This window comes from Thamnophis sirtalis, unplaced genomic scaffold (assembly GCF_051295495.1).
Source record: "Thamnophis sirtalis isolate CommonGarterSnake01/CBP01778 unplaced genomic scaffold, rThaSir2_p1.2 scaffold_5, whole genome shotgun sequence".
Taxonomy (NCBI): Eukaryota; Metazoa; Chordata; class Lepidosauria; order Squamata; family Natricidae; genus Thamnophis; species Thamnophis sirtalis.
The window spans coordinates 20,459,562-20,484,287 of record NW_028261385.1 but is presented as its reverse complement, the minus strand read 5'-3'; the positions used below and the strand labels follow the sequence as shown (position 1 = coordinate 20,484,287).

The window sequence follows — 24,726 nt, the reverse complement described above, 5'->3', positions numbered from 1 at the left end:
TGTTCACTAGACATAAAATCTTCATAGTTGTAACCATCATTTTCACAGTCATTAGATTGCAATTTGGGTGCTTGGCAACTGGCTTGCAATTACAACATTGCAAACGGCATCCTGTGGTCAAGGGTTTGCCATTTGTGACCTTCAATGCTAGTCTTTGACTAGTAATCAGTGGAGAAGCCAGCAGAAGTTCATAAGTGGTGATCACATGACAGTGGGACAATGGGACTGCACTCTATACACTACCTATATGGCCTCATTGTATATTTTAGGAAGTATTTAAGAAGCATCCACATACCAGCATCTTGAACCATTTTGGATTGAAGGAGACGCTGAATTCCTGTATTTTCAGAAAGCATGGAGTAATGTAGGGCATTGTGTCCAAGGGCATCTGCCAAATTTATTTCTGCCCCTTTTTGGATTAGGATTTCGGCAATGCTCAGGTTTCCAGCTTCACAGGCCAGCATCAAAGCAGTTCTACAGAAATTAAGAAAACTAACCATGAAGGGGAGCATGAGCCTATGGCAAGGTGATACAGCCCCAGAGTAACTGAAGATATATGATACCACCCCAGATCAGCCTAAGATACGTGTAGGCTGATATTATATACTAGCCTATAACCTGGTATTGCCCGGGTATTTATTCATAGGGGGAAAATGTCTAGCTAAACATAATTTCAGAGGGAGCACCCTTGTGGAGTACTGTGAAACCGTTACCATGGCAACTTCACTGTGCTGCACAGTAGAAGCCATTTTATGATAGTACAGTAGAATCCATTTTAAGGCACAACAGGCTGTATCTTAACAGAACACACACACTGAGGGGTTTTAGGGGTGTCTTATCTGCACAATATTTTTTTTCCAGAGAGTAAGTCAACTGTGTACCAAGTTGTTATATATATATAGTTATATATATATTCCTGTATTTTTGATGTTTTTGATGAAAGATCATTAGGAAATCTCATGGCTCCTATAGAATAATCAGGGAAACCAAAATAAGCAAACAAACTCTTTTTCAGAAGGAGAACATGGCAAAACATTTCCATTTTGTTGCAAAAAGAATAAAAATAAAAATGACTTGGATGAAGTCACAAGTTCAAGTGAAGGAGATTTTGCTTGGAATACATGTAGTTTAAAAATGTGCAGTGCCAATATTGCCTTCCTCATGTAATCCTTTCCTAATTTGGAACTCTCCTGAAGTGTTGGATTACAATTCTTACAACATGCTGTGTACAGCTAATGAAAACAGTAATTCAAAACATCTATACAGGGAAAGGTTGCCCATTTCATGCCCACAACCGTGCCTGGCTGGACAAGATATCTCTAAAGGACAGGATCCCATACCAATCATATGTAATATCACACAACATATTTTGACATTGGCCTACTAGGTCAGGAAAAGTCCTGTCTATCTACCATGGCCAACGAGATGCCTTTCAGAAACTCAGAGGAGAGCAAGTGAGAACCAACACTTCCCACTAACATGCCTCAACAACTACTGTCTAGAAGCATGCCAGAACAGGGGATTATACTGTATGTGCCATGATTATCGGCAATTAACAACCTTTATCCTCTGTCTATAGATTTTTGGCACTGTGTACCTTTGTGTCTGATGATAGAAAGAACATGGATAGCTACGACAAGCTGAAACATTTCCCACACACAGGTTATGAGAAAATGTTTCTTGTGTATTTCACTAGGGAAGTTTTGCCTTTTATAAAACACGATGTACTACTTCATGTATCTTTAATATGTATAAATATACGTTGTTTAATTACATTGAAGCCTCAGGAGAAGCTTCAATGGGCGAACTGAGGGAATATCGGTATTTTTCTCACAGCAAAAGAGTAAGATCCCCTTCCTACTTGATTGAGGAAATCGGCAAATATTTGGAAAGGATACAAATGTATCTCTTAAGTTTGATTCTCATGTAAATCTTATATGTTAGGAATATAATTCTAACGGTTGGGTTGGCAATATATAAATCATGTAACAATGTTGTACCTGTTTCTTTAAAGCATACTGTAAAATGTGATTGGGTGCTGTATTTCCTCAATCGGCCATAAGAGGGAGCCAGAATATCTGTTAGCTCTCTCTCTATTCATTAAATGCTGGGCTGATCTGGAAGTGCCATGAGCTATTGTAAGTTTTGCAACTGTTAGCAAACTTTGATTACTGGACTGATTATATGACACTGGACTATGTTATTTGGATTATCCCTTAACTGAAAAGACATTGTCTTTATCTGTCTTATCCGTGTATGACTTGGACTGTTTGATGGACTCTGATACCTCTATATCCACGAAAGTAAAAGCCTATTTAAACTGCAGTGTCTCTATATGCTGGTTTGTGTGTTCTCCAACACAACTCTAACGACGTTTCTCTGAATGTACTCGCTCTCCCAATGGGGAGCTTACTTAACATTATAAAGTCCTTCGGGATTGGGCGGCATATAAATCCCATTAATAAAATAAATAAATAAATAAATACTATTTGTCTTTTGATTTCAATCCTACTCTAGAAAAAAAATATTCTGATGGAGTGACTAGGAGTGACAGACTTCTAGTTACTGCTAAAGAAGATGGGGAACATGCCATTTCATCCTACCTTCCATTTTTGTCCCGGGAGTTGACATCTGCCCCATGGTCTAGAAGGTATTTGCATACTTCAGAGTGGCCATTTTGTACTGTCAGGAAGAAAGGCGTATTTCCATCCTGGAGAAAACATTGAAACAAAATTATAACCTATTAATTATTCAATTGAACCCAAAGAATTCCAACACATTTATAACAAGATGTGCACCACAGAAGTTGGAAACACCCAGAAACTGGAAACAATGGAATGCAATCCTTATTTAGAAGCTAGCTGTGTAGAAACTCTATACACTTCATCAGTTATCAAAAGTCTAGTGTAGCAGTGGTTCTGCTGCAGCATGCCATGAGCAACCTTCAGTCCTAGGGTTACATGTGATCCTGAACCCTTCACTTGCTATCTTCAGAAAGCCTCGACTGCAGAAAAAAATGGATAGGTTTTTTTTGTCATTTTGAGTACATGTTACAACTGTAGCCTAACCCCTAAAATAGATGTATTACTTTAAAAAACAAACCAACAAGAAGCATTCCAATAAAAAACCCAGAGCACAATTAAAAATCTTATCCATGATTTGCAGCTTTATAATCTTATCTCAATGACCTTTTGTACCCAAACGTTACATATCTTTCTTGAATGAAATCTATCCTACCCATTGTCATAGAATTGTCACCCATCCTACAGTAATACACATGGAAACATGTGGTCATTTCAGGTATTGTGTATATTTATTGCTATTTTTGGAGACCATGGGTGCTCAGAAGAGGGTCTCTGGTCTTATCTGATAAGTGTCTTGTCCAGGTGCTAACCAGGTGTGCTCCTGCTTATCTTCAAACTAGATAAGTTGACTTAATATTGTCACCTACCAACCTAAGCAGAACCTCTAAACTGGTCCTGCTGCTCTCATGCTCACGGGACTGGTGTATATAACTTGAAACTCAACAAAACCACCATCTAGTTACTGGGTTGAAAAGTAATACTAAAGCAAGGGTGTCAAACTCGCCGTGACACATTGCAGTCACATGAAGTTTCCCAGCATTTTTCCTATTCGCGGAGCTGGGGTGGGTGTGGCCTGCATGTAATGTATCCGGCCCGCAGGCCACCAGTTTGATACCCCTGAACTAAACAAAAAGTTTTGTGAGATTGTCATCATTGCTGCTCTTTATGCATAAAGGTATTGTTAAAAGAACTGGCAGTCCAGCTTTGCTGGAAAGCTAATTTCAATCTTCTTTCTCTGAATAGAGTTGAATGGATTGCTTTATATAAAACAAGTAAGAAAAATGAACCAAGAAGTTTAATGAAGTTAAGATAGCTCAGACGTGGAATAAGAACACCATAAATAAAGAAGTTACAATGGCAATAGTCATCAGATGGAAATAAATATGACCCACGACTGCCAGTTGTTATACACCATCAAACTTGCCTCTAATTATGAAACTTATTGCAATGTTATCCTTTTAATACTTAGATGAACATTTCTCATTTATGCCTTCTGAATTTCTGATCCTGGGGCAGAACCAGATATCAAAGTAAAAGCTAGCTGATACTTTATATAGCAGATGGCTTAACAATGCTTTCTTGTTAATAACAGCAGTTCTGAAAGTGCAATTAGTAACTATAAATATCTATGTTGGGATATCTTCAACTGGACATACCTCTTTGCTGCAAAATTATTAAAAAATAGTAGAATAAAGAACGCCAAACAAAATTGCTGACTAGGTTTTAGTAATATTTCAGGAACTGAAAGGCAATTAAAAGCTTAATAGGATAAAATAATTGCCAGTGAAATCATAATTACATACCTGATCTTTGATGTTAAGTGGGCACTTGTGTTCACACAGGTGCTGAGTTATTTGAAGGCAGCCTTGGGCAGCTTAAGTGGGGGGGGGGAAAGAATTGTAATATTAGATCTGCAGTATATACTCTTAAAATTCACCTGTTTGTTAGTTTGTAACATTCAACTGAGCAAAACAGTGTAACAGGCAACAATTTTTGAACCAACACACCTCAAATGGGCTAACTTAAAGAATGTGTTCAAAACCCAAAACCTGTAATTCCTATATTAGGATTAAAATTTGGAGAGGTTTTGGCTGTTTTAGCATCGTTGCATTCCAGCTATCAGTTACAGATTCACGATCATCATTTCCCCGGCAGGTCTGGGGTTGATGAGTTCCCCTCCCCTCTCGACTTGTATGGCTGTATGACTCTTGTGTATTTTAATTATGTGTATTGTGTTTGTATCCCCTTTCCCCTTTTGAGTTGTTCGCCACCCTGAGTCCCTCCCGGAGAAGGGCGGCATACAAATAAATTAAATCTTAAATCTTAAATTTCCAACGCCCCCTCTCAGCTTCTCCTAAGGAAATTCAATGGGGAAGCCAGCAGAAATTTGGAAGTCGCTCCCATTTCCACAGCTTTTTTGCCCATCTCTTGTCATTCTGCTTGTCTGTTTAGGTCAGGGGTCTCAAACTCACAGTGGTGTCACATGATGTATCACGACTTCCCCCCCTTTCACTAAAACAGGCATGGGCGTGGCCAGCAAGTGATGAATCCGGTCCGTGGGCCGCGAGTTTTGACACCCCTGATTTTAGGTAAAGAAGTATCTCTGAAACAATGACCCAATGGGCCCATGGGTTGTCTAGTTCTTTTTAAAAGTCCTTTTAGAAGGTTACTCAGTGTGGAGCTGCACCAGGTGACTATATTTCTCACATTTTCATGGGCTAGACCATAATTTGTTGCTAGAACTATGCAGTACTTCAGATTTGAAGTCAAAAGGATGCTTCAGAGCATATAGCACATTAATGTAGCAGCCTGATGTTTTCCCAGGATAGTGTAACTATAACAGCAATCACGTGATTGAAGGACACCGCAAAGGTTGTAATTTAATAAATAAATAACATTATCTTTTCAGCACCATTGTTATTTCAGTCCTTCACAAATAGTGAGTAAGTGAGGACTTCCTCTATCAGGTTCCATTGGAAATTTACTCACTAAACCTCATTCAATCATGTCTTTACTTTGGGAATATAATGAAAGTAATTAAGATAATTAGTGACCTGATGTACTCAATTTGGTCTTGTCCTTCTTGTTTGTCAAAGTTCTTACTGAACTTTAAGCAGAAGGCACACATTATACTAGATTTATGTTAATGAATGGAAGCAAGATGATTATGTAATACCTGAATAGTGTAAAGCGGTTTTTCCCGAGCTATCTGTGTTCTCTGCTGGACATTTGGACTGTAGAATAAGAAAAAAGAAGTTTTAGTAAAATACAGAATACAAAGGATTTTGAAAGTTAGACTGCTACACTGTAAAGTTTTTGGTGTGAATATTAAACTAGTTTTGAGAGTTATCCAGGATTAACTCAATGTTCAGGACAAAATTAAACTGAATGTTTTTAGAAAGGGATTAAATCCATTTCCCAAGCTTGATCATCCAACACCACTTAGTTGCAAGACTGCAATAGGTGAAGCAATTTGCTTTCGATTGGTTGAAACTAAGAAAGGACAGGTCAAAAACAGATGTGAGCAATTAAGATGTTACTAAATGTTTAATAAAAGAAAAAGGTCTATCTTTGACTGAAAAAACCATTTAGATTTCCAGCAAAAAGAAAAACACATGGACAAATGGTGCTGTCAGAGATTTCGGTTCTCTTACTGTAGGAAGTCTACAGTGTTTCTAATGTAACTGGTCTGTTCCAGCATGCTTTCAGATTGGACTGGCTACAAGTGTTGGAATTTCCTAAAGATTTCTTATCTGAGTGCTAACCAAGTTCATGCCTGCTTAACTTCTGAGTATAATGTCAGTTCTGAACTTAGTAGGTGGTTTTATGCCCTCTGTATATCAGTCCTATCCAAAAATGCTAATTAAAGACTATGGTGAGTTTACTGAATTAGAAAGGAGGGCAGATATTACAACATTAGACAGAGGACTGAACTCCATTCACAGGAGACAATATATTGGATTTTAGAGAGTGCCTTTGTCTCCATCTCATTCTGTAGTGTACCACTTTGGGAAAAGTGGAAAACTGTAGATAAATCTGATACCAACTTCTAATTGTGTGAGTCTATACTAGAATCCAGCCAAGAAGATTTTCCCACCCTATTGTAAAAATGAAGAGCTTGATCCATGACTTAAGCTTTTTGCTATCAAATGTGAAGAAACTGGACAACCACTACTTTTAACTAACAAATCTAGCACTTTCCACGACAAACAATTTATTTAGGCAATTGCAGCTCTTCTTATTCTCTAGCCTGACATCAAATAATTCTCGTCAGATGTTAAAAGTCAACATTTACCACTCCCAGTACATGCAATTATATGGCATTTTATGTGAATTGTACCCACCAGCTCATACAAACAGGAAGAAAATGTAGAGTAGGCATCTTAGTGAAGCACCATTAAACTGCAGTGCAAAAGAAAGCAGCAAACAACCACATAATCTAAGGATTTATTCACAAGCCCTGGACTTAAAATAATTCATTGATTTAGATAGACCCTGTTGGAAACTCTTAAATTCATTTAATTGGCTACTTACAGAGAAGCTTAATGTAGACTGGCATTTAATCAGAAAACCAGAAGGGTTGGGCCCAGAGGGAGGGAATATAAAGCACCTTACCTGAAGAAGTCTCTTGACGCAGTCAACATGGTTATTCTTAGCCGCAAGATGCAAAGCATTGTGCCCTATGTAAATATTTCATAATTATTTCAGGCCCATTGAAAACAGTACTAAGAATGAAATGAATATTGTTCAAAACCTTAGCTTGAAGTATTAAGTGGGTATGTCTTTATATTAAAAATCTGAAGCATACTGATGAAATATAATAGAATGGTCCCAATCTTAAAGCCTTGATGACTTGGTTCTGTGCTTGAACCCGGGGCCCTGGATTCCTGGTAGAGCGCATTGTGTCGACTGTATGTTGTTTCTGGTTGTGTCGACTGTATGATGTTTTTGTAGTTTTTTCTTGGCTGGCTATATACTTTATGTGGCTTTTTTTAAAATGTGGCTTTATTATCTTTAATATTGTGAGCCACCAAGAATCATGTGGTTGAGATGGATGTCCATATACATCTAATGAACAAACTAAATGCAGCTATGATTACTGTGACTGGATCCAACATATCTGTTAGCCAACCCACATTGTACAAATACTGAAATCTGAGGGCAGATTTTCTGCAGCCAAATTATAGCCTGCTCTTAGGTTTCCTTCAGATTCTCTGAAGCCCATCTCTTTCTGTAAGATGTATACGTAGCATTTAAACAAGGTTTAAACCAAGCACAAATGGATGAAGCCAGATGTTTTTTGTTCTCATTTAATGGTAACATGTACTTATTTTTGGAGGTAGGGAAGAGAATATTAGTACATTTGTTGATTATGTCTGGGTCTGCTTATGTCACTTGTATAACTCTGGGAGGAAGGTGGGCTGTTTAAAAGTGAGATGGATGGATGGCTAGATAGATAAGTAGAATCTCCAGAAAGGTAATGTTCCTTAAGATGGATATGTGTCATGGCACAAATAGTTCATCTGCTGGGCCCTGCTAAATGATGCTTTCTAGCAGATGGGACCTGGAGCAAGCCTCTCCTGTCATACCAAATAGTACTGAAAGAATCAACCAAGGAAAGATAAATTGGCCAAAGCCCTAAAAATTATGGTATATCCCAAAGAAAACAAAATAAACAAAACAAAATAGGGTTGTGGGGCAGAGCAGATAAAGATGTAGAACTCATGAGCAGGAAGCAACAACAACAACAACAACTGAGTATAGTTCATGCCATTTCTGGTTAAGTCAACTGGGAAGCTTACTTTGAGATACTGGAAAGCTGCTATTAGTCAGAAAACAAATATTTACCAGAAAAAGAATAATGCTTTAGCACAATGCAGCCTTTCTCATTCTTGCAGTCTCCAGAAGTGTTGGCTGCAACTCAAATGTTCAATTAACTGCTCTAGTCTAACATACCTGTGCAGCACTAGATATGGGAATGCTGAACTTATCTCCATACATCCGTATATATCCATGTGTCAATTCAACCACATCCACAGACTTGCTTAATTTTGGAGTATTCAGATGTATTTAAGTAACATGGGATGGGCAGGCAGGTTGGCTGGAAATGAATGTACCTGGAGGGTACTAGACTAAAGTAGGTAGAAGTCAACCTTTCAAGGTAGATCAGACTAAGGAAGCTAAGGAACCAAACTAAGCCTAATACTACTTTCAATGTAAATTTATAGTACATTTTATTATACAAAATCTAGCAAGTCAGAATGTGCCTCTCTCTCCTTCTTTGTGTTGTGGCCCGTCAGCAAAAGAGCATGGCTGTCTAAACTCCTGATCAACAGATGATACTGTTGTGGCCCGCCTGCAACCAGCAAAGCTGGCAGCAGATTCGGACAGTGAGGAGGTTGGGGCCAGTCCTTGAGTGTGGAGAAGGCTCTGATGAGGGCTCTGTGTTGGAGGCAGAGAGGGGGCCCAGAGCTGTATGCCAGTTATCAGCTGCCTTCAGAGTCACACATCAATGAGGCAGACGAACAGCTGGAGCCTGTTCCCAGTGTGCGCATGTGCAGAGCTACCAGACGAAGGGAACAGCTAAAGAACAGGGGTCGACTTGGGAGTAAAGCCACAGGTGGACGATGAATGGCCCCTCCCAGAGGAAATAAAAGAGGAGTGAAAGGGGAGTGAAGTTTGCAGGAGACAATTAGTTCGCTTAATTGGTTCGTGACTCTCAGAGACTCCTTGCCAAGTTTTGCAGATAAGGTCCTGGCAGCTCTCCAAGCCATATAAGGTCTGTGACTGTAAATCCTCCCTTGAAAGACTGAGCAGAATTCACAGTAAATTAATAAAAGGGTTTTTTGTCAGGACAGGGAGTTTGCTTCATGCTCTTAGGAAGCCTGGGTCAGAACACTTTGTGTGAATTCAGAGAAGCTTGTCTAAGATGTTTGCATACATAACAGTTTGGCCTGGGCTCAGGTTTTCTTTATCCAACTGTTGCCTTGGCAGTGATTCTTCCTTCTGTTCCTAAAAACCATTCCCTCTGCTTCTACAAAAGCTATGTGCCGCGAAATCAAAGAATGTCGGAGGAATATGCCCATCCGCGCACATGCATGCATACAAACGTCATATCTTTTCACATTAAACAGATAATTTGAGTACCTGTTCCATCCAGGATTGTAACCTCTGCACCATGTGCAATCATAAGCCTGAGACATTCACTATATCCTTTAGAGGCAGCAAGATGGAAGCTGAAAGAAAGAATGGTAATGTCTTTAGCCAGTTCCATAATAAGTGAAAAGGAAATGTTGTTGGTGGATCACATTGATCTTTGCCTTAGAAAGAGTTTGCTTGAATAATATATGCATCTCAGGGATGGAATCAAACAGGTTCTGACAGGTCCTGAAGAACCGGTAGCGGAAATTTTGAGTAGTTCAGAGAACCGGCAAATGCCACCTCTGGCTGGCCCCAGAGTGGGTGGGAAAGGAGATTTTGCAGTATCCTTCCCCTGAAATAGAGTGGGAATGGAGATTTTGCAGTATCCTTTCCCTGCCACACCCACCAAGCCACACCACACCCACCAAGCCACGCCCACAGAACCGGTAGTAAAAAAAAATGAATTTCACCACTGATGTATCTATCTCCTACTTTAATTCTAAGAACTCAAGGAATTGTGCTCACAGTTAAGATGGAAATTAAACTGCAAGACAGTATTGAATGCCTCAGGGTCACCCAATACAATTCAGAGCCAAGGAGGGACGTAAATTTAGGTTTCCCCAGGCCCGGTTTGACCCACTTAACAGATTGATGCTCATAAAAAAATCATAATTAAAAAGCTTAGAGCAGATGCCTCTCAAAAACGTTCTTAGTACCTTATAATAAGCACTTTTGGAAGCTTTTAGGAATAATGGCAAGCAGCTAAAGGTTTCATTAATAAAATCAGTAAAAATAAATAAACCAGTTAGTAATTTTCAGTATAACAAAGATCTGAAACTTCACTCCGATGATCTGTTACGACCACCAACTTTGTTTATAGCCAAGGAGAGAAATTAACTCTAGGGTGAGTTAAAAGTCTTCCACATTAAAACATTTCAAACAGGAAGAAAAAAAAAAGATTATAGTCCTACAAAAGTCTAAGGGGAGGGGAGGCTTTCAGAATAACTTAGTTAAAACTTTTTTTAAAAACCAGGATGTTTACGATTGTGAAATGCCTATTCTGACCCTAGTTATAACTGCACATTAAAATACTTGACATTTCAACATTACAAAAACTCCCAATCAAAAAGATCCATTGATTACAGACCTCTGGAATCTTATGGAAAAAGGACACTTACCTCTCCTTCCTAAAGAAATATACAATTCTCTGCAGAATTTTGGTATAAATCAGAAATAAAATGTTCATATAACCGGAACACCTCCTCAACTGGCAATCAACACCCAGATAAGCAGGGGTTAACTCAAAGATTAACACCAGGCAATCAGTCAAGCAGTAAACATTACATTAATCAAGGAACTTACCAACTCAGATAAACAAAAGCCTAATCAAGGAACTATCAAGGAGAAAACATCAGTCCCGCCAATACTGGCAGGTCAAGCTACTGTATATAAAACAGAAAGCAAGCCCCACTCCCCACTTTCTTGCAGATGTTCTCCAGTGCAAACAGAGTGCAAGCAAAGCACTAAAGACAACTACAAGGAAATAACCAAGTTCAGAGAGCACCACTGAACTAAGTCTGTATACAAATATAACCAGGATGCTGAAACTGTATGGCACTACATCCTGAGTTCCAATGAAGCGTATCATTCTGAATATCATCATCGTCATTGAACGATCCCATAATCCCTTGCGAGGTGGGAGTCTTGGTAATTGAATGGAGATAGCAGAGTGTTTTAATGGCCGGATGACCTTCCCGACACCAATGAGGAGTTTTGTTCAGCAGACATAGAATGATAGGTTTGGAGTGGTGCGGTGGCCTAGAGGTGGCGCTCTCGCCTCACAATCAGGAGGCTGTGAGTTTGATTGTAGGTAGAGGCAGGTTTTTCTCTCTCTGTGCACACTGGGAATATATCCACGGTGACGCAGTGGTTAGAGTGTAGTTCTGCAGGCTACTACTGCTGCCTGCCAGCTACCTGCAATTTGGCAACAATTGGAAGGGACCTTTAAAGTCATCTAGTCCAACCCCCTGCTCACGCAGGAGACCTATACTAGGGATTCGAACCACCGAACTGCCGACCTTTCTGATCGACAAGCTCAGCGTCTTAGCCACTGAGCCACCTAGCTAAGCCAATCTCATCAGGCTCAAGGTTGACTTAGCCTTCCATCCTTTCGAGGTTGGTAAAAAGGGGGTTCCAGATTGTTGGGGCCAATAGGCTGACTCTGTAAACCGCCTAGAGAGGGCTGCAAAGCACTGTGAAGTGGTATACAAGTCTAAATGCTATTCTGAACACCACTCCAAACATATCATTCTGAATATCCTGTTGCCAAACCAATTCTATTCTCCAAACAGAAATCACTATGATTTCCACGTTATCTTATATGCCGAATGGTTTATTTACACAAGTAAATAAACATTAAAACATTTAACTCCAATAAAAATAGCAAGCTAAAATCTGGTTTATTTTAAAATATATGCTTGTACAGGTAGTCCTGCGATCTCCGCTACCGGTTGAACCGGTCCGAACTGGCTGAATACCACCTTTGATTCCTAGTGAACACAACATGGCAAAGAAGTGAGAACCTTTGATTTTTATAGTAGTGTGTTTTCAAACATCAACACAATTCACCCAAGCAACTTTGTGCTATAAACAAACAAAGGAATTTATGAAATAAATTAGAACTCACTGAAAAGAATGTCTTTACTGTAAATGAGAAATAAGTACCAAGAATACAAACTTGTTTATCAAGACACCAACAGGATGAATTTTTAAAACAGTTTGTTCCCAAGAAATGTTCCCTAAAGTATTTAAACATGGATGGTGAGGGGGGGAAAAAGACCACGTTCTCACCAACAGCCCAGCTTGCTAAGACAGAACACAATATAAATTTCCAAACAAACTAAAATATATTAGAATCAAAAGACATATGTAAGACAGAAATATCTTGTCGTAGAAACGTTCAAACCACACTTCAGGAGAGTTTATATTTCAGCCGTATCTGCCTTAATTAAAATACTTGCATAGCAACAGTTTGGCTAAAGCTGTGACAGATTTAATCTTCATGCCAACTTCTCTGTTTGTGAAAGAAACTGTGCCAAGTGTAACACATTTCACTGTAATGAATTTTAGAGACAAACAAAAAGGTTGCTGGTAAAATGTGCATAATATACATGAACTTCCCTTTCTGGAATTTTAAAGACCAGGTAAAAGGTACTTTACTTGTTCATAATGCAAAAATTATTTGGAGGGCCGCATAATGGATAATGAAATCTATTTTCGCACCATAGAGTAGGTGGTCTAAAGACCTCCTAACCAGATTTATCAGTGGTGTCAAATTACTGATGAGAGCTGCCAGAGATTGAGTTATAGAATGCTTTGCTGCAGATGCTGGGAAGGGCAACCTCTTAATACAGTGTTTCTCAACCTTGGGGACTTTAAGTCCTGTGGACCTCAACTTCCAGAATCCCCCAGCCAGCATAGCTGGCTGGGGAATTCTGGGAGTTGAAGTCCACAGGATTTAAAGTCCCCAAGGTTGAGAAACACTGTCTTAATAAAATATTAAAATAAAATCTCACATCATCATCCAATCTTATTCCTCAAATAAGAATTTTTATTTTTTTACATAAGATCTCAGTCAGGATGAGACTCTCAAACTCTATGAGATTTGAGGATCTGAGGGGTTCTTGGTGCCATCTGAGCCTGGTTGTTTCCTTGCACAAGTTTCATTACCCAAAGTAGGTAACATCATCAGTGCTGATTACTTCGTTTGGGTAATGAAATGTCTGCAAGGAAACAACCAAGCCCAGAGATCAACAAGGATCCCTAATTTCATCCCTGAGCTACAAATATTTTCCTTTATTTGTGTTTTAGGAACTTTTTCAGCTCATGGATGATACTAGTCTCTAGACTAGTGTCTTCTAGACACTAGCAGAGGAGGTGATCAAAAGCCATCAAATCAACTGCTCCTCATATCCTTGGCAAATGAACTTTTGTGGCCGGAACTCTGCTACACAGATAGTAGTTGCTACAAGGACCCCCAAAACAGTGATGGGTTCCTACTGGTTCAGATCGATTTGTGCCGAACCGGTAGTGCTGCCTTCAAACAGAGAACGAACCAGTTCTCTGTTCCTTTAAAAGTGGGCCCTCCCACCTGCCCCGTGGGCCCTCCCGCTCGCGCGCTTAGCGAACTCACCACTGCCCCAAAAGTCTATTCCAAGCTACCAAGCACACCACTAGCTTCACATAAACTACTGATTAAGATATATTTGTTTGCAATAGCTTCAGATGAAGCTTAACTAATGTATTAATTATAGCACTGTTATTTTAACGTTGGCTGCTTGAAGATTTGTGGATTTTGACTCCCAGAATGCCCCATTGGCTAGGGCATTCTGGAAGCTGAAATCCACACACTGGACTAGAGGCTTGAAAACGGCATTATTTCGTCCCTCTTTCTTTGACTTTTCATGATGCAATGCTTCAGACTCTTTCAAGAAATCAGGATTAATTTGCCAACAAGTTAATGATCTAAGCTTCCTGATGGACCCTTCTCTGCACAGACAAATGAAATTGCAGAAATAAAGATGCAATGATGTCAGCGCCTCTCCAGCAGCAGTGATAAAACTCGAGAGACCAAGACCCCCACAAGCATTTCTTTACATGGCTTATCGCTCCTAAAACCATAACAAACCATTTATCAAAGCAGAGGCCCCTTTGACAGCTGCCATGGAGACGGATCTGTTTTATGTGCTCGTGTCATTTCAAGAGAGGTGAATGTCTTTCACTTCCTCTCTCGTTTAAAGTCTCCATTTGTCCCATAACTTCAGAAAAGTCAACAGATTCTGCTGGGCTTCTAATGCAATTATGACCCAACCAGGAGATGCAATAACATGGGACTGATCTTTCTTAGGATCCATTTACGTAAGTATCTTTCCCCATTCCTTGATCTTGGTGTGCAGAGTTGTCTCACTCATATAAGAGAGTAAATTAACTACAGGTAATCCTCGATTTACAACAGTTTGTTTAGTCACCATTCAAAGTTGCAACAGCATTGAAAAAAGTAACTTATGACTCTTTTTCATAGTTATGATCTTTGCAGCATCCCCATGATCACGTGATCAAAATTCAGAAACGTGGCAACTGATTCATATTTATGACGATTACTGTGTCCCAGTGCCTTTTGTGATCTTCTGTCAAGCAAAGTCAATGGGGAAGCCAGATTCACTTAACAACTGGGCTACTAACTTAACAATTGCAGTGATTCTAACTTAACAATTGCAGTGATTCTAACTTAACAATTGCAGTGATTCTAACTTAACAATTGCAGTGATTCACTTAACAACTGTGGCAAGAAATGTTGTAAAACGGGGCAAAACTCACTTAACAAATGTCTCACTTAGCAACAGAAATTTTGATCTCAACTGTAGTCATAAGTCTGAGACTACCTGTAGAGCGAACAGACTCCAGTTCAATTCAACGTTTTTCATGGAAAACCATCTGGATAGAAAAGAAGGACTAGGGGTGACCTGATAGGCAGTATTCCAGCATTTGAGGGGCTGCCACAAAGAAGAGGAGGTCAACTTATTTTCCAAAGCACCAGAAGGCAAAACAAGAAACAATGGATGGGAACTAATCAAGGAGGGAAGCAACCTGGAATTAAGGAGAAACTTCCCAACAGCGAGGACAATTAACCAGTGGAACAGCTTTGTCTTCAGAAGTTGTGGGTGCTTCATCACTGGAGGTTTTTAAGGAAAGACTGGACAACACCTATCTGAAATGGCATAGGGCCTCTGATTGAGCAAAGGTTTGGGCTAGGACAATGATGGTGAACCTTTTCGTCACTGAGTGCCCAAACTGGAACACGTGTGCATGTGCGTGTGCTGGAAACCTGAAGACCAGCTGGCCAGCATGTGCATGCCTGTTTTTTGGCCATTTTGGGGGCTGTTTTCAGCCCGAAAAATGGCCTGTTTTGGAGCAGTTTGGGGGCCATTTTCAGGCTGTTTTTCACACTGTTTTCCGGCACTCTGGCTCTTGCGAAGACCAGTTGACTGGTGTGCCGGAAACCAGAAGAACAGCTGGTGACGACACGCGAGCCCACAGAGAGGGCTCTGCTTGCCACCTCTGGCATGCGTGCCATAAGTTCTCCATCATAGAACTAGGAGACCTCCAAGGTCCCTTTTCTAGCTCTATTCTGATTGATTGATCGATTAAAGGGCCTTTCCAATTCTATGATTCCAAGCAAATTACATCAGATTTTTAGGTGATCATCTGGCAGAGACCCAAGCTTCTGCACTGCAAATTGGAATGAGGGCAAGAAAGCTCCCTTAGATTGACAGGGGGGAAAAAAATCAAAGCACCAGTTAAAAACAACAACAATCCCAATTAAGATCAAGACCAAGCCAAAATGCAACATGACTCAGGACCAGTTTGTTCCTATAGTTCCATCATAACTATAGCATGAATAATTCTGAAATTCAAGAAATTCTACTTCTTTACAGACACAAGTAAGACATCAGAATGCCTCCTTTTCCACTAATCACCATTGTCTCAATAAATCATGACTGCCTATTCACAGAAATACTGTATTTCATGAAAAGCTCAGGCTCTCCGGCTTCCTTCAATGCACCTGAGAAGTTTAAAATGTTTTATTACCAATTGCCTGTGGTTTATGTTACCCAAAGAGAATAAACTGCAATTAATATGAACTAAAGTTCATCTGAAACACAACTTGCTTTAGGGGGCTCTGAAGCTGGCTTGTTTAAAACCAGTTGTTTATCCCTAATGTATAATGGGTAACATTTTTCCACATCTGGAAAAAGACACTCTGCAACTGGGACAATGAACTGTTCTTCAGAGTTAGACCAAGACATGATATGGGCACTAAGATTGAAAATATGTATATGTGCAGGGACGTGCAGTCACTAGAGGCAAGGGAGGCGGGGCCTCACCAGTCTCCCCAGGAAAAGGAAAGAATTTTAAAAATTTTTTTTAAAATAATTAAAGCCAAGATAGTTGCTACCAGATTCCAAGTCACAGTGGCTTGGTGTCTGCTTAGTGTTAACCAAAGCAGGAGGCGAGAGAACTCGGGGCCTCCTTTGCATAAGGAATTTTTCGCCTTTTAAAAGTTAAGAAAGAGTTAAAAAGCAAAAAATTTCATATGCAAAGGAGGCACTGAGTCTCCCACCTCCTGATCTGGGAGCAGCGAATCATGCCTTGTTGTTGCAGTTGAGCACACTTACGTTGGGCAGGTTATTTCGGAGGGCGCGCTTCAGAGGAGAGAGAAGTGGGGGAGAAGGAGGAGGCTTGCTCTTCACCCCTCCCCAACCTTCCCAGGGTCCAGATTCCCTTTGCTGCAAGCCTTGCCGTCTCTTGCATCCCAAAGGTGGGTGGGTGTGGGAGCTTTGGTGGCCCCAATTCTTCTCTGGGGGGGGTGTCTCCTGGGGCTGCTGGCTAGATAGACTCCCGAGGAGCGACCCCTTCCCTCCTAGTCCCCCTGTGGGTGGCTGGAAACGTCCGCGCATTTCAGCCATCCATAAAACGCTTAGCCGGGGGTTTCCTTGCAAGAACCAAGCAGGAGAAGCCCAGGCTTCTTTCTTGTAGAGATGGGCACTTTGCATTGCAGGAGCTGCCAAGCGCCTTTGCTTCTCGCTCAGCCTTCCCCCAGAGGTGATCCGGGACTTCCAGTGGTGGAGCCTGGAGAAGCAGCGGCCGCAGGCTGGGGCAGCGGGCGGGTGGCGGCATCGGGGGCGGCGGGGCACTTTGCATCACGGGAGCCACCAAGCGCCTTTGCTGAAGACCCGGGCGCTTGGTGGCTCCCGCGATGCAAATCCCCCCCGCTGCCGAGGCCGACCGCTGCCCCGCTGAGCTGCTTCGCCAAAGGCTGGGAAGGAACTCCGCTGGAGCTGGCGAGTCTTTGAAGAGATGACCAGCTGAGCCTCACCAGGCATAAACCTCACCGCACGTCACTGTATATGTGCAAGCAAGTGGAAAACTTCCAGAGTTAAAATAGGTTCTATAATCATGGCCTTAAGAAAAGCTGCAGGAAAGGGGAAGAGGAAGGGGAGGGAAAGGGGGAGGGAAAGGAAAGGGGAGGAGAGGAGAGAGAAAGGGAAAGGTGACTTTGGAATTAAGATATTCCTTCCTCCAGGAGGAGGAGCAGGGAGGAAAAACACATTTCTCTACTTCCAAATAATAAATCTCTTGTTAATATATTAACAAATTAATTCACTCTGTTAAAGATAAATCATTGGGGGTGGGAGGAAGGAGAACGTTTAGATAAAAGCAAACCTCTCTGTGCAGTCACATGAACTTAAGTATATATTATTTTAGTTACGAGGCACACAACTAACCTGAGAACATGTTCCACTTTGATTTACAAAAAGATGTTTTTTAAAAAAAATCAGCATAATGAGCACATGGAACATCTCCAGAAACTTGATCCCTAACTACAGGCTTAAAACAAAAAAGAGAGGCAACAATTAGCACTAATCCTGACAGATCCAGACAAACAGGTAGGGATGCTGCCCAGCTAATCCTGTGTAGTTTTCCCTAGTAGGATGTTCTTAGCTATCTCAATTTACTTTTCCTTTTAACCTGAACATGTGGAACTATTTTTTTTTTCTTTTGCTAATGACCTGGGAGGCAGCCAACTATTTTCTAAAAGAACCTATGGAGCTCAGAAACATTCCTGGAAATAAAAGGATGCTGCACTGAGATTAGTGTTTTTTTATGTACCCTGCCAACTTCCAATACATTTTTAATTAAGTTTCTTATATTCTTAAATGTATACCAATCTCTTGGACACCAAGTGAGGTGCAAATGGAGACACTGCTGCCTTATGAGTTAAAAATAGTTAACCTACTTGCAAATCAAAACTAAACACAATAATGATACTAAATTATATGACATCGAAATGGAACCACATGAATTGGATAAAATAATTCAAAGCTCAGATAGAAAGATGATAGGGAGAATATATAAATTTCTCTTGAAGTATAAAATGGAAGAGGAAATCGTGAAAGGACCAATGATAAAATGGGCACAGAACTTTGGCTATAATATTGAATTAGATAAATGGGAAAAATTTGGGGGAACAAACTTAAAAATGACACTATCAGTTGCATACAAGGAAAACCAGTACAAAATGTTTTATAGATGGTACCTGGCACCAACAAGGTTAGCTAAAATCTCACCAAATACCTCCCCAAAATGTTGGAAATGTGAATCAATACACGGAACATATTACCACTTGTGGTGGACCTGTGAGGAGGCTAAAATTTTTTGGAAAAAGATCAAAAATTGGCTAGAAGCAATAACAGGCGTCAAAATAGAATGGAAACCCGAAGTTTTTTTTACTAGGAATAATGACTGCAAAATACAAAAAAGAAATCCAGTATTTAATTTTACATATAATTACGGTGGCGAGGATTGCTTTTGCCCAGAAATGGAAAAACAAATTAATTCCAAGCGAAGATGAAATAATAAGAAAGGTTATAGACTGTGCTGAAATGGACAAATTAACAAAAGAAATCCAGGGAAAAGAAGAATCAGAATACTATCAGATATGGGATAAATGGTATAGGTGGATGGAGGAAAGAAACAAGGATCAATGAAGGAAGACAATAAAACCCCAAAATAGTCGTTAAGGAGAATTAACACATATATATGTACCCAAGAGGTTTAAATTTACTAGAGGTAATCAGCCAATATAGCAGACAGATGAGTAAAATAAGAGGGTTAAGAATGGTGAAATGCAAATGAAATATACTAAAGGGGAAATAATATAAGGAGAGCGGTATCGATTGGCAATTGCTATTAGAAAGAACAGGAAGCGCCTGTTCGTATTGTACTGTGTAAATGTGGTGTACGTCTAAGTTTTGTGTGTGTGTGTGTGTGTGTGTATTTTACATGTTTGCAAATAAATAAAAAATTATTTTAAAAAACCGTTTCAGTATTATCAATACACGGAAATAAGCTATTTCTTGTTCCTGAAATAACTGGAAATTCTAAGGAAGAGATGCATTGTATTGCAATATCTAAGCCTGACAAAAGATGCAATTATTATGATTTGGTGCTTTGCAGGTAACAAATATTTCCTTTCAGAGGAATTGCTCCAATTCTGTCAGCCCTACAAGGTAGACAAGATTAAGAAACAGACACCACTTAGGCCTAAAACGTTTATGAGAGTAAGAGAATTTCGCATGTCTCAATGTGTGTGCTTCCCTTCTTTTTGAGAATGAGACGTTTGCCCCAGATATTTTCGTGTGTGTGTGTGTGTGTGTGTGTGTGTGTGTGTGTGTGTGTGTGTGTGTGTGTATGCAATGGATCTTCCCTCTCTCCATCCAGGCTCATCTTCCTTATCTTTCAAATATTTTTACAATCTTGAAATGGATTCTAATTGCAAAATACATAAAACACAAGTCTAATTTTATCAATCTGCAACGTGAGACTTCAAGTGTTAGCCTTATGCTGGGTGAGTTTGGTCATTTCCAGTACCAACATTTATGACTTCATTTGAAAAAGAAACTTGTAGCACAAATTTCTCTTCCTACTCTATTCTATTTATGATTACTATGATTGTGATTCATCACTTATATATTTTATGTACACTGAGAGCATATGCATAGAAAACAGATTCCTTGGGTGTCCAATCACACTTGGCCACTAAAGAATTCTATTCTATTCTATTCTATTCTATTTATATTTATATTCTTTTCTTAAAGGTAGTTTAGGAATCAATGATGATTACAGATAGTCCTCAACTTATGACCAGTCACTTTATGATTGTTTGAAATTACAATGGAGTTTTAAAAAGCTACTTATGGCCCATTGTCAAAATTCTGTCTGTTGCACCCCTCCTAGCACAGTTATATTAATTAGATTTCAGGCCCTTTGGCAACCGCTGTGCATTTAGGACTGGTTGTAGCATCCTTACAACCGAAATTCTGGGCTTCACAGTGGTTGCAAGTCAAAGACTAGCTGTAAGTGGTTGAAAACTGGACTGTGGGTACCCAGTCACAAAAACTCACTTGGTAGCTCTGAATCAAACATTTTCATCCTAAATTATCTCACAGGTTTTGTTGTTGAGAAAACTGAAGGAGAATTGCTATCTATGCCATCCTCACATTCTGGAGAAAAGGTGGGATATATTGTAAAGCCAAGAAATAAATCATTAACACCAAGTCCATTCAATGCATTCCACACTGAATTCCCTTCCAGCTTCCAATGAAGTTTTTTTTTAAAAAAAAAATACTTCGTAGGTGGTAAATAATTGGTCCCTTTACAATACTTTCAGGCAATAATTTTAAAAACTCTTAAAGATATTCAACTTCCTAGAAAGAGCCATGTTTGGGCTTCATCTACACGGGAGCTGCTGATCTGTTGATCTGTATGTGAATCACATTTGTCCACCTTCCTATTTTAATTTACTTTAAAAAGTACATGTAAAGGGCTAGTTCACATGTGGTAAACATAATTTAATTTTAAATGGAGCCAGAACATCCCTCTGAATAATATGAATTACAACACTTTCTGCCCACTTTTCATAGAAGCCAGCCAGTTTAGTTTAGCATAGCATACTTAAAACTGTTATTACATGTTAGCAACAATTTACAATAAACTGAAATCAAACCAGAAAAAAAGCACAAGGTTTGAACCTTGTTTGTTTAGACATTGGCTGAAGGTTTTTTTTTTTAAATGTGATCTGTGGTTCATATATAACAAGCTATGAATCCATCAAATCTAAACTCTGATTTATGCTTTGTAAAATAACCGTAATGCCATTTCTAATTTGTAGAGCAGCTGTGCTACTCTCTACGCCGAAGGAGAGAAATGGATTAATCAGCTTACAGCCTAACAAAAATTTATAGATTTGATTATTGTTGCTTTAACAAAAATTACATCAGAACATGAACCTCTAGTCTCAAATTGCCTTAGGAAAGGAACAAATTGACTCCCCCCCCCCCTTCCAGTTTAACAATCAGGCAACTGATTTACAGGTTGTTTTTTTCCAACCATGTTTGGCAACTGTTTGCCAAAAAAAGGACAAGGGCAATTAATTGAAAGCCCACTAACAAATGTTTTTTGCTTGAAAAGTGATTCAAGAATAGAATGAAAAAAGAACACCCTATTTAAGGTATTCTGAAGCTTAATACAACTTTTCCAAAGTGCAACTTAAACCATGTGCTGGGTTACACCTCCACCACCAGCATGTTTGATGCCAAGATTCGCTGGAGCTTAAAAACACCATGTTGGAGAAGACTAAGTTAATTTAGAGCAGGGATGTCAAACGTCTGTCATCATGGCATCGTCACATGACGTATCGTGGCTTCCCCCCCTTTCGCTAAAACGGACGTGGGCAGCATGTGACGCATCTGACCTGGGGTCTCCAAGTTTGACAGCCCCGATTTAGAGCTACAATACACACACACACACACACACACACACACACACACACCAAGACATTCTTGGTGTAATTTTTAGAGGTAGCTCTTGGATGAAGTAGGAACTTCAGTATTACCTGATGTTTGGTCCTAGAAAGTCCTCTCTTGGTGATATCTATTTACATATAACTAGTCTTCAGAGAGATTCAGAAATGACTCTCAGGTTTGCTGGAGTTCTGAATATGTCTAAAGTTCAGGAGAAAGCGAGAAACTAAGGGCTTCATCTCTCTTCCTTTTCAATTCTCTGTGCATACTAGAGAATTGGGGAAACAAATGGTCACAAAACACACACACACATACACGTAAAAAGCTGCTGAGAACTAAGATTAACCATAACAGACAAGCTTCTTATAAACTCGTCTCCATGAGTAGAAAGCCATGAAAGAGGTTAGGACACTGCACAAAGTTTTTCAGCATCCATGTGAGGAGTGACGTCAGGCTCAATATGGCTTCTACTGGTCAACCCTGACTGAGACCAATTATTCTTCAAATTAAGAATCTGTTATTCAGGAAATTCTACGACAATTCTATGAAAAAAAAATATTACTGTCATCAGATAATTAGATGCAATGCTTTTACATCATTGAATGGACTATTATTATCAAGTAAATTTATTGCTCACTTTTCTTTTAAGACAATGTATTCCGTTTCTCTGAATTTCCCCTCACCTGTGTAGCTCAGGTCTTGAATAATCCTATCTGCAATGAATGCTGTTTATTAGAGGGAAAACTTTTCTGGCTATAAATTGGATGGTTTGTATTGTCTGATTCAGCAGCCTCTCTTCCATCCAAAACTTCCAACTCAGGGACCTTGCAAATGTACTGGCACTAGCTACAGAATTTATTGCCAGTGTGTCTTCTTTTTTTGCCTGGCACTAGCAGCTGTGTAAAAAGACTCAGCCCCTGAGATTGTGACCATTTTATGGGCACCTTTTCTGCAGAATTCAGTCCGATAAAAGTGGCATTTCTGCAGTACCAATAACTTATGAATTATCCTTATTTAATCCACTGGCAAAGTCCAGGAGAGAAGGACTGTGATCCTCATGATCCCAAAACAGCATAGCTACGCTGGCTGGGAATAATGGAACTGAAATCCAATGCATTTAAAAACTTTTCGGCTGAAGAAAGCTGTATTAATACTTCTCTCTCTGTAACTCCAGGTAGACTTAGAACCATTGAAATTATGGAATGTCTGTTCCCGAACTTCCAGTTTGCATTTTGGGCTGTTTTTTGCCCTCCGGAAGCCTGCAGAGGATGAAAACGGGCCATTTCCAGCCTCCAGAGGTCCTCCAGAGGAGGGGGGGGCAGGGAGGCCTCCCCAGGCTTCAGAGGCTTTCTAGGGTGAAAAATGGGTCCACCATGCCATTGCGCGCCAAAAGCGAGGGGAGGGAGGGTTGCACATGCATGCATGGAGGGGGTCGTGCACATGCACAGGGGAGGAGGGTGCGTATCATTGGTGGGTTGCAGGCGGTACATCCCAGTACAGGCGTACCGGAGCCTGCCTGGAGCACTGGGTACCATTCCAGTATGGTGCTCTGGAGGGCCTGCCCACCTGCTCTCCTTACCTGTCTTTAAGCTCTTTTGCGCTTCCGCTCATGCCGCGTACAGCACCTGTGCGACGCACCGCCAAGCAACTGGAGCATCGCAGAGGCATCACTGGATGGTAAGATACATGCACGCGCTGTGCGCATTCATGTGGAGGACGCTGGGTCCCTTTACAACAGTACCGGTTGCAACAGGATCCGGAACCCACCACTGGCATGCATTAACGGGCATCACATGCACATGCATGGAAGGGGGGCGCATGCGCTGGGGGAAGGTGCATAGAATTATAGATGTGGGCACATGCGCGCACGACCCCCCTTCGTTCGCCTGTTCTTAGCATGCGATGGCAAAAAGGTTAGTCATCAATGCTATAGATATACTGTGTTTTCCCCAAAATAAGACCTAACTGGAAAATTCCACCCTTTGGAACAAAAATTAATATAAGACCTGGTCTTATTTTGGGGAAAACATGGGTAATTATACTATAGAAAAGAAAAATAATAATAATAAAATAAAATATACACAAAGATATGTATGCAAGTGACCATTCATTATTCTTAGTCCCATTCCAGTGGAGACTGAATTTGATAAAAAGCAGATGACTTAAAATCACAATACAGGTAGTTCTTCAGTATGACCGTAACAGAACCTGTTCATTATCGTCATATGTCATAATGGTTGTAAAATGAGCCTGTCATGTGACCAACCCGATTCTACAACCTTTTTTTGTGGTGGTAGTTAAACCAATCACTACAGTCATTAAATAAATCCATGGTCATTAAGTGAACACTGCAGTCATTAAGCAAACTAATGGTTCACTATGGGTGTGGTTTTCCAAAACCTGAAAGTGCTGGTTTTTGGGAAAACTATCAAACTATTATAAAAAAAAAAACAGTTTTTATGGGATGCTGCAAACGGCCATATATGCCGCCGTGCTGCTCTGCATCCAAAGTTTGGTCGTGTGACCACAAGGTGGCCTGACTGTCAGAACTTTGAATCTGGGTCCTAAGTCCCCTTGCT

The 24,726-nt window shown here is 40.1% G+C and overlaps 1 protein-coding gene across 3 annotated transcripts in view; it reads right to left on the bottom strand.

Moving 5' to 3' along the window:
- The window catches only part of RAI14 (retinoic acid induced 14), a 119,363-nt gene that overhangs the window by 16,384 nt on the left and 78,253 nt on the right, over positions 1–24,726 (bottom strand). For all 3 annotated transcript variants that reach the window (XM_087715394.1, XM_087715393.1, XM_087715395.1), the window contains exons 4-9: positions 9,732–9,820; positions 7,200–7,264; positions 5,761–5,818; positions 4,388–4,458; positions 2,604–2,710; positions 296–474 (exon numbers count right to left, since the gene is read on the bottom strand). In XM_087715394.1, coding sequence (XP_087571520.1) covers positions 296–474; positions 2,604–2,710; positions 4,388–4,458; positions 5,761–5,818; positions 7,200–7,264; positions 9,732–9,820 — 569 coding nt within the window. The remainder of the gene's footprint in view (positions 1–295; positions 475–2,603; positions 2,711–4,387; positions 4,459–5,760; positions 5,819–7,199; positions 7,265–9,731; positions 9,821–24,726) is intronic.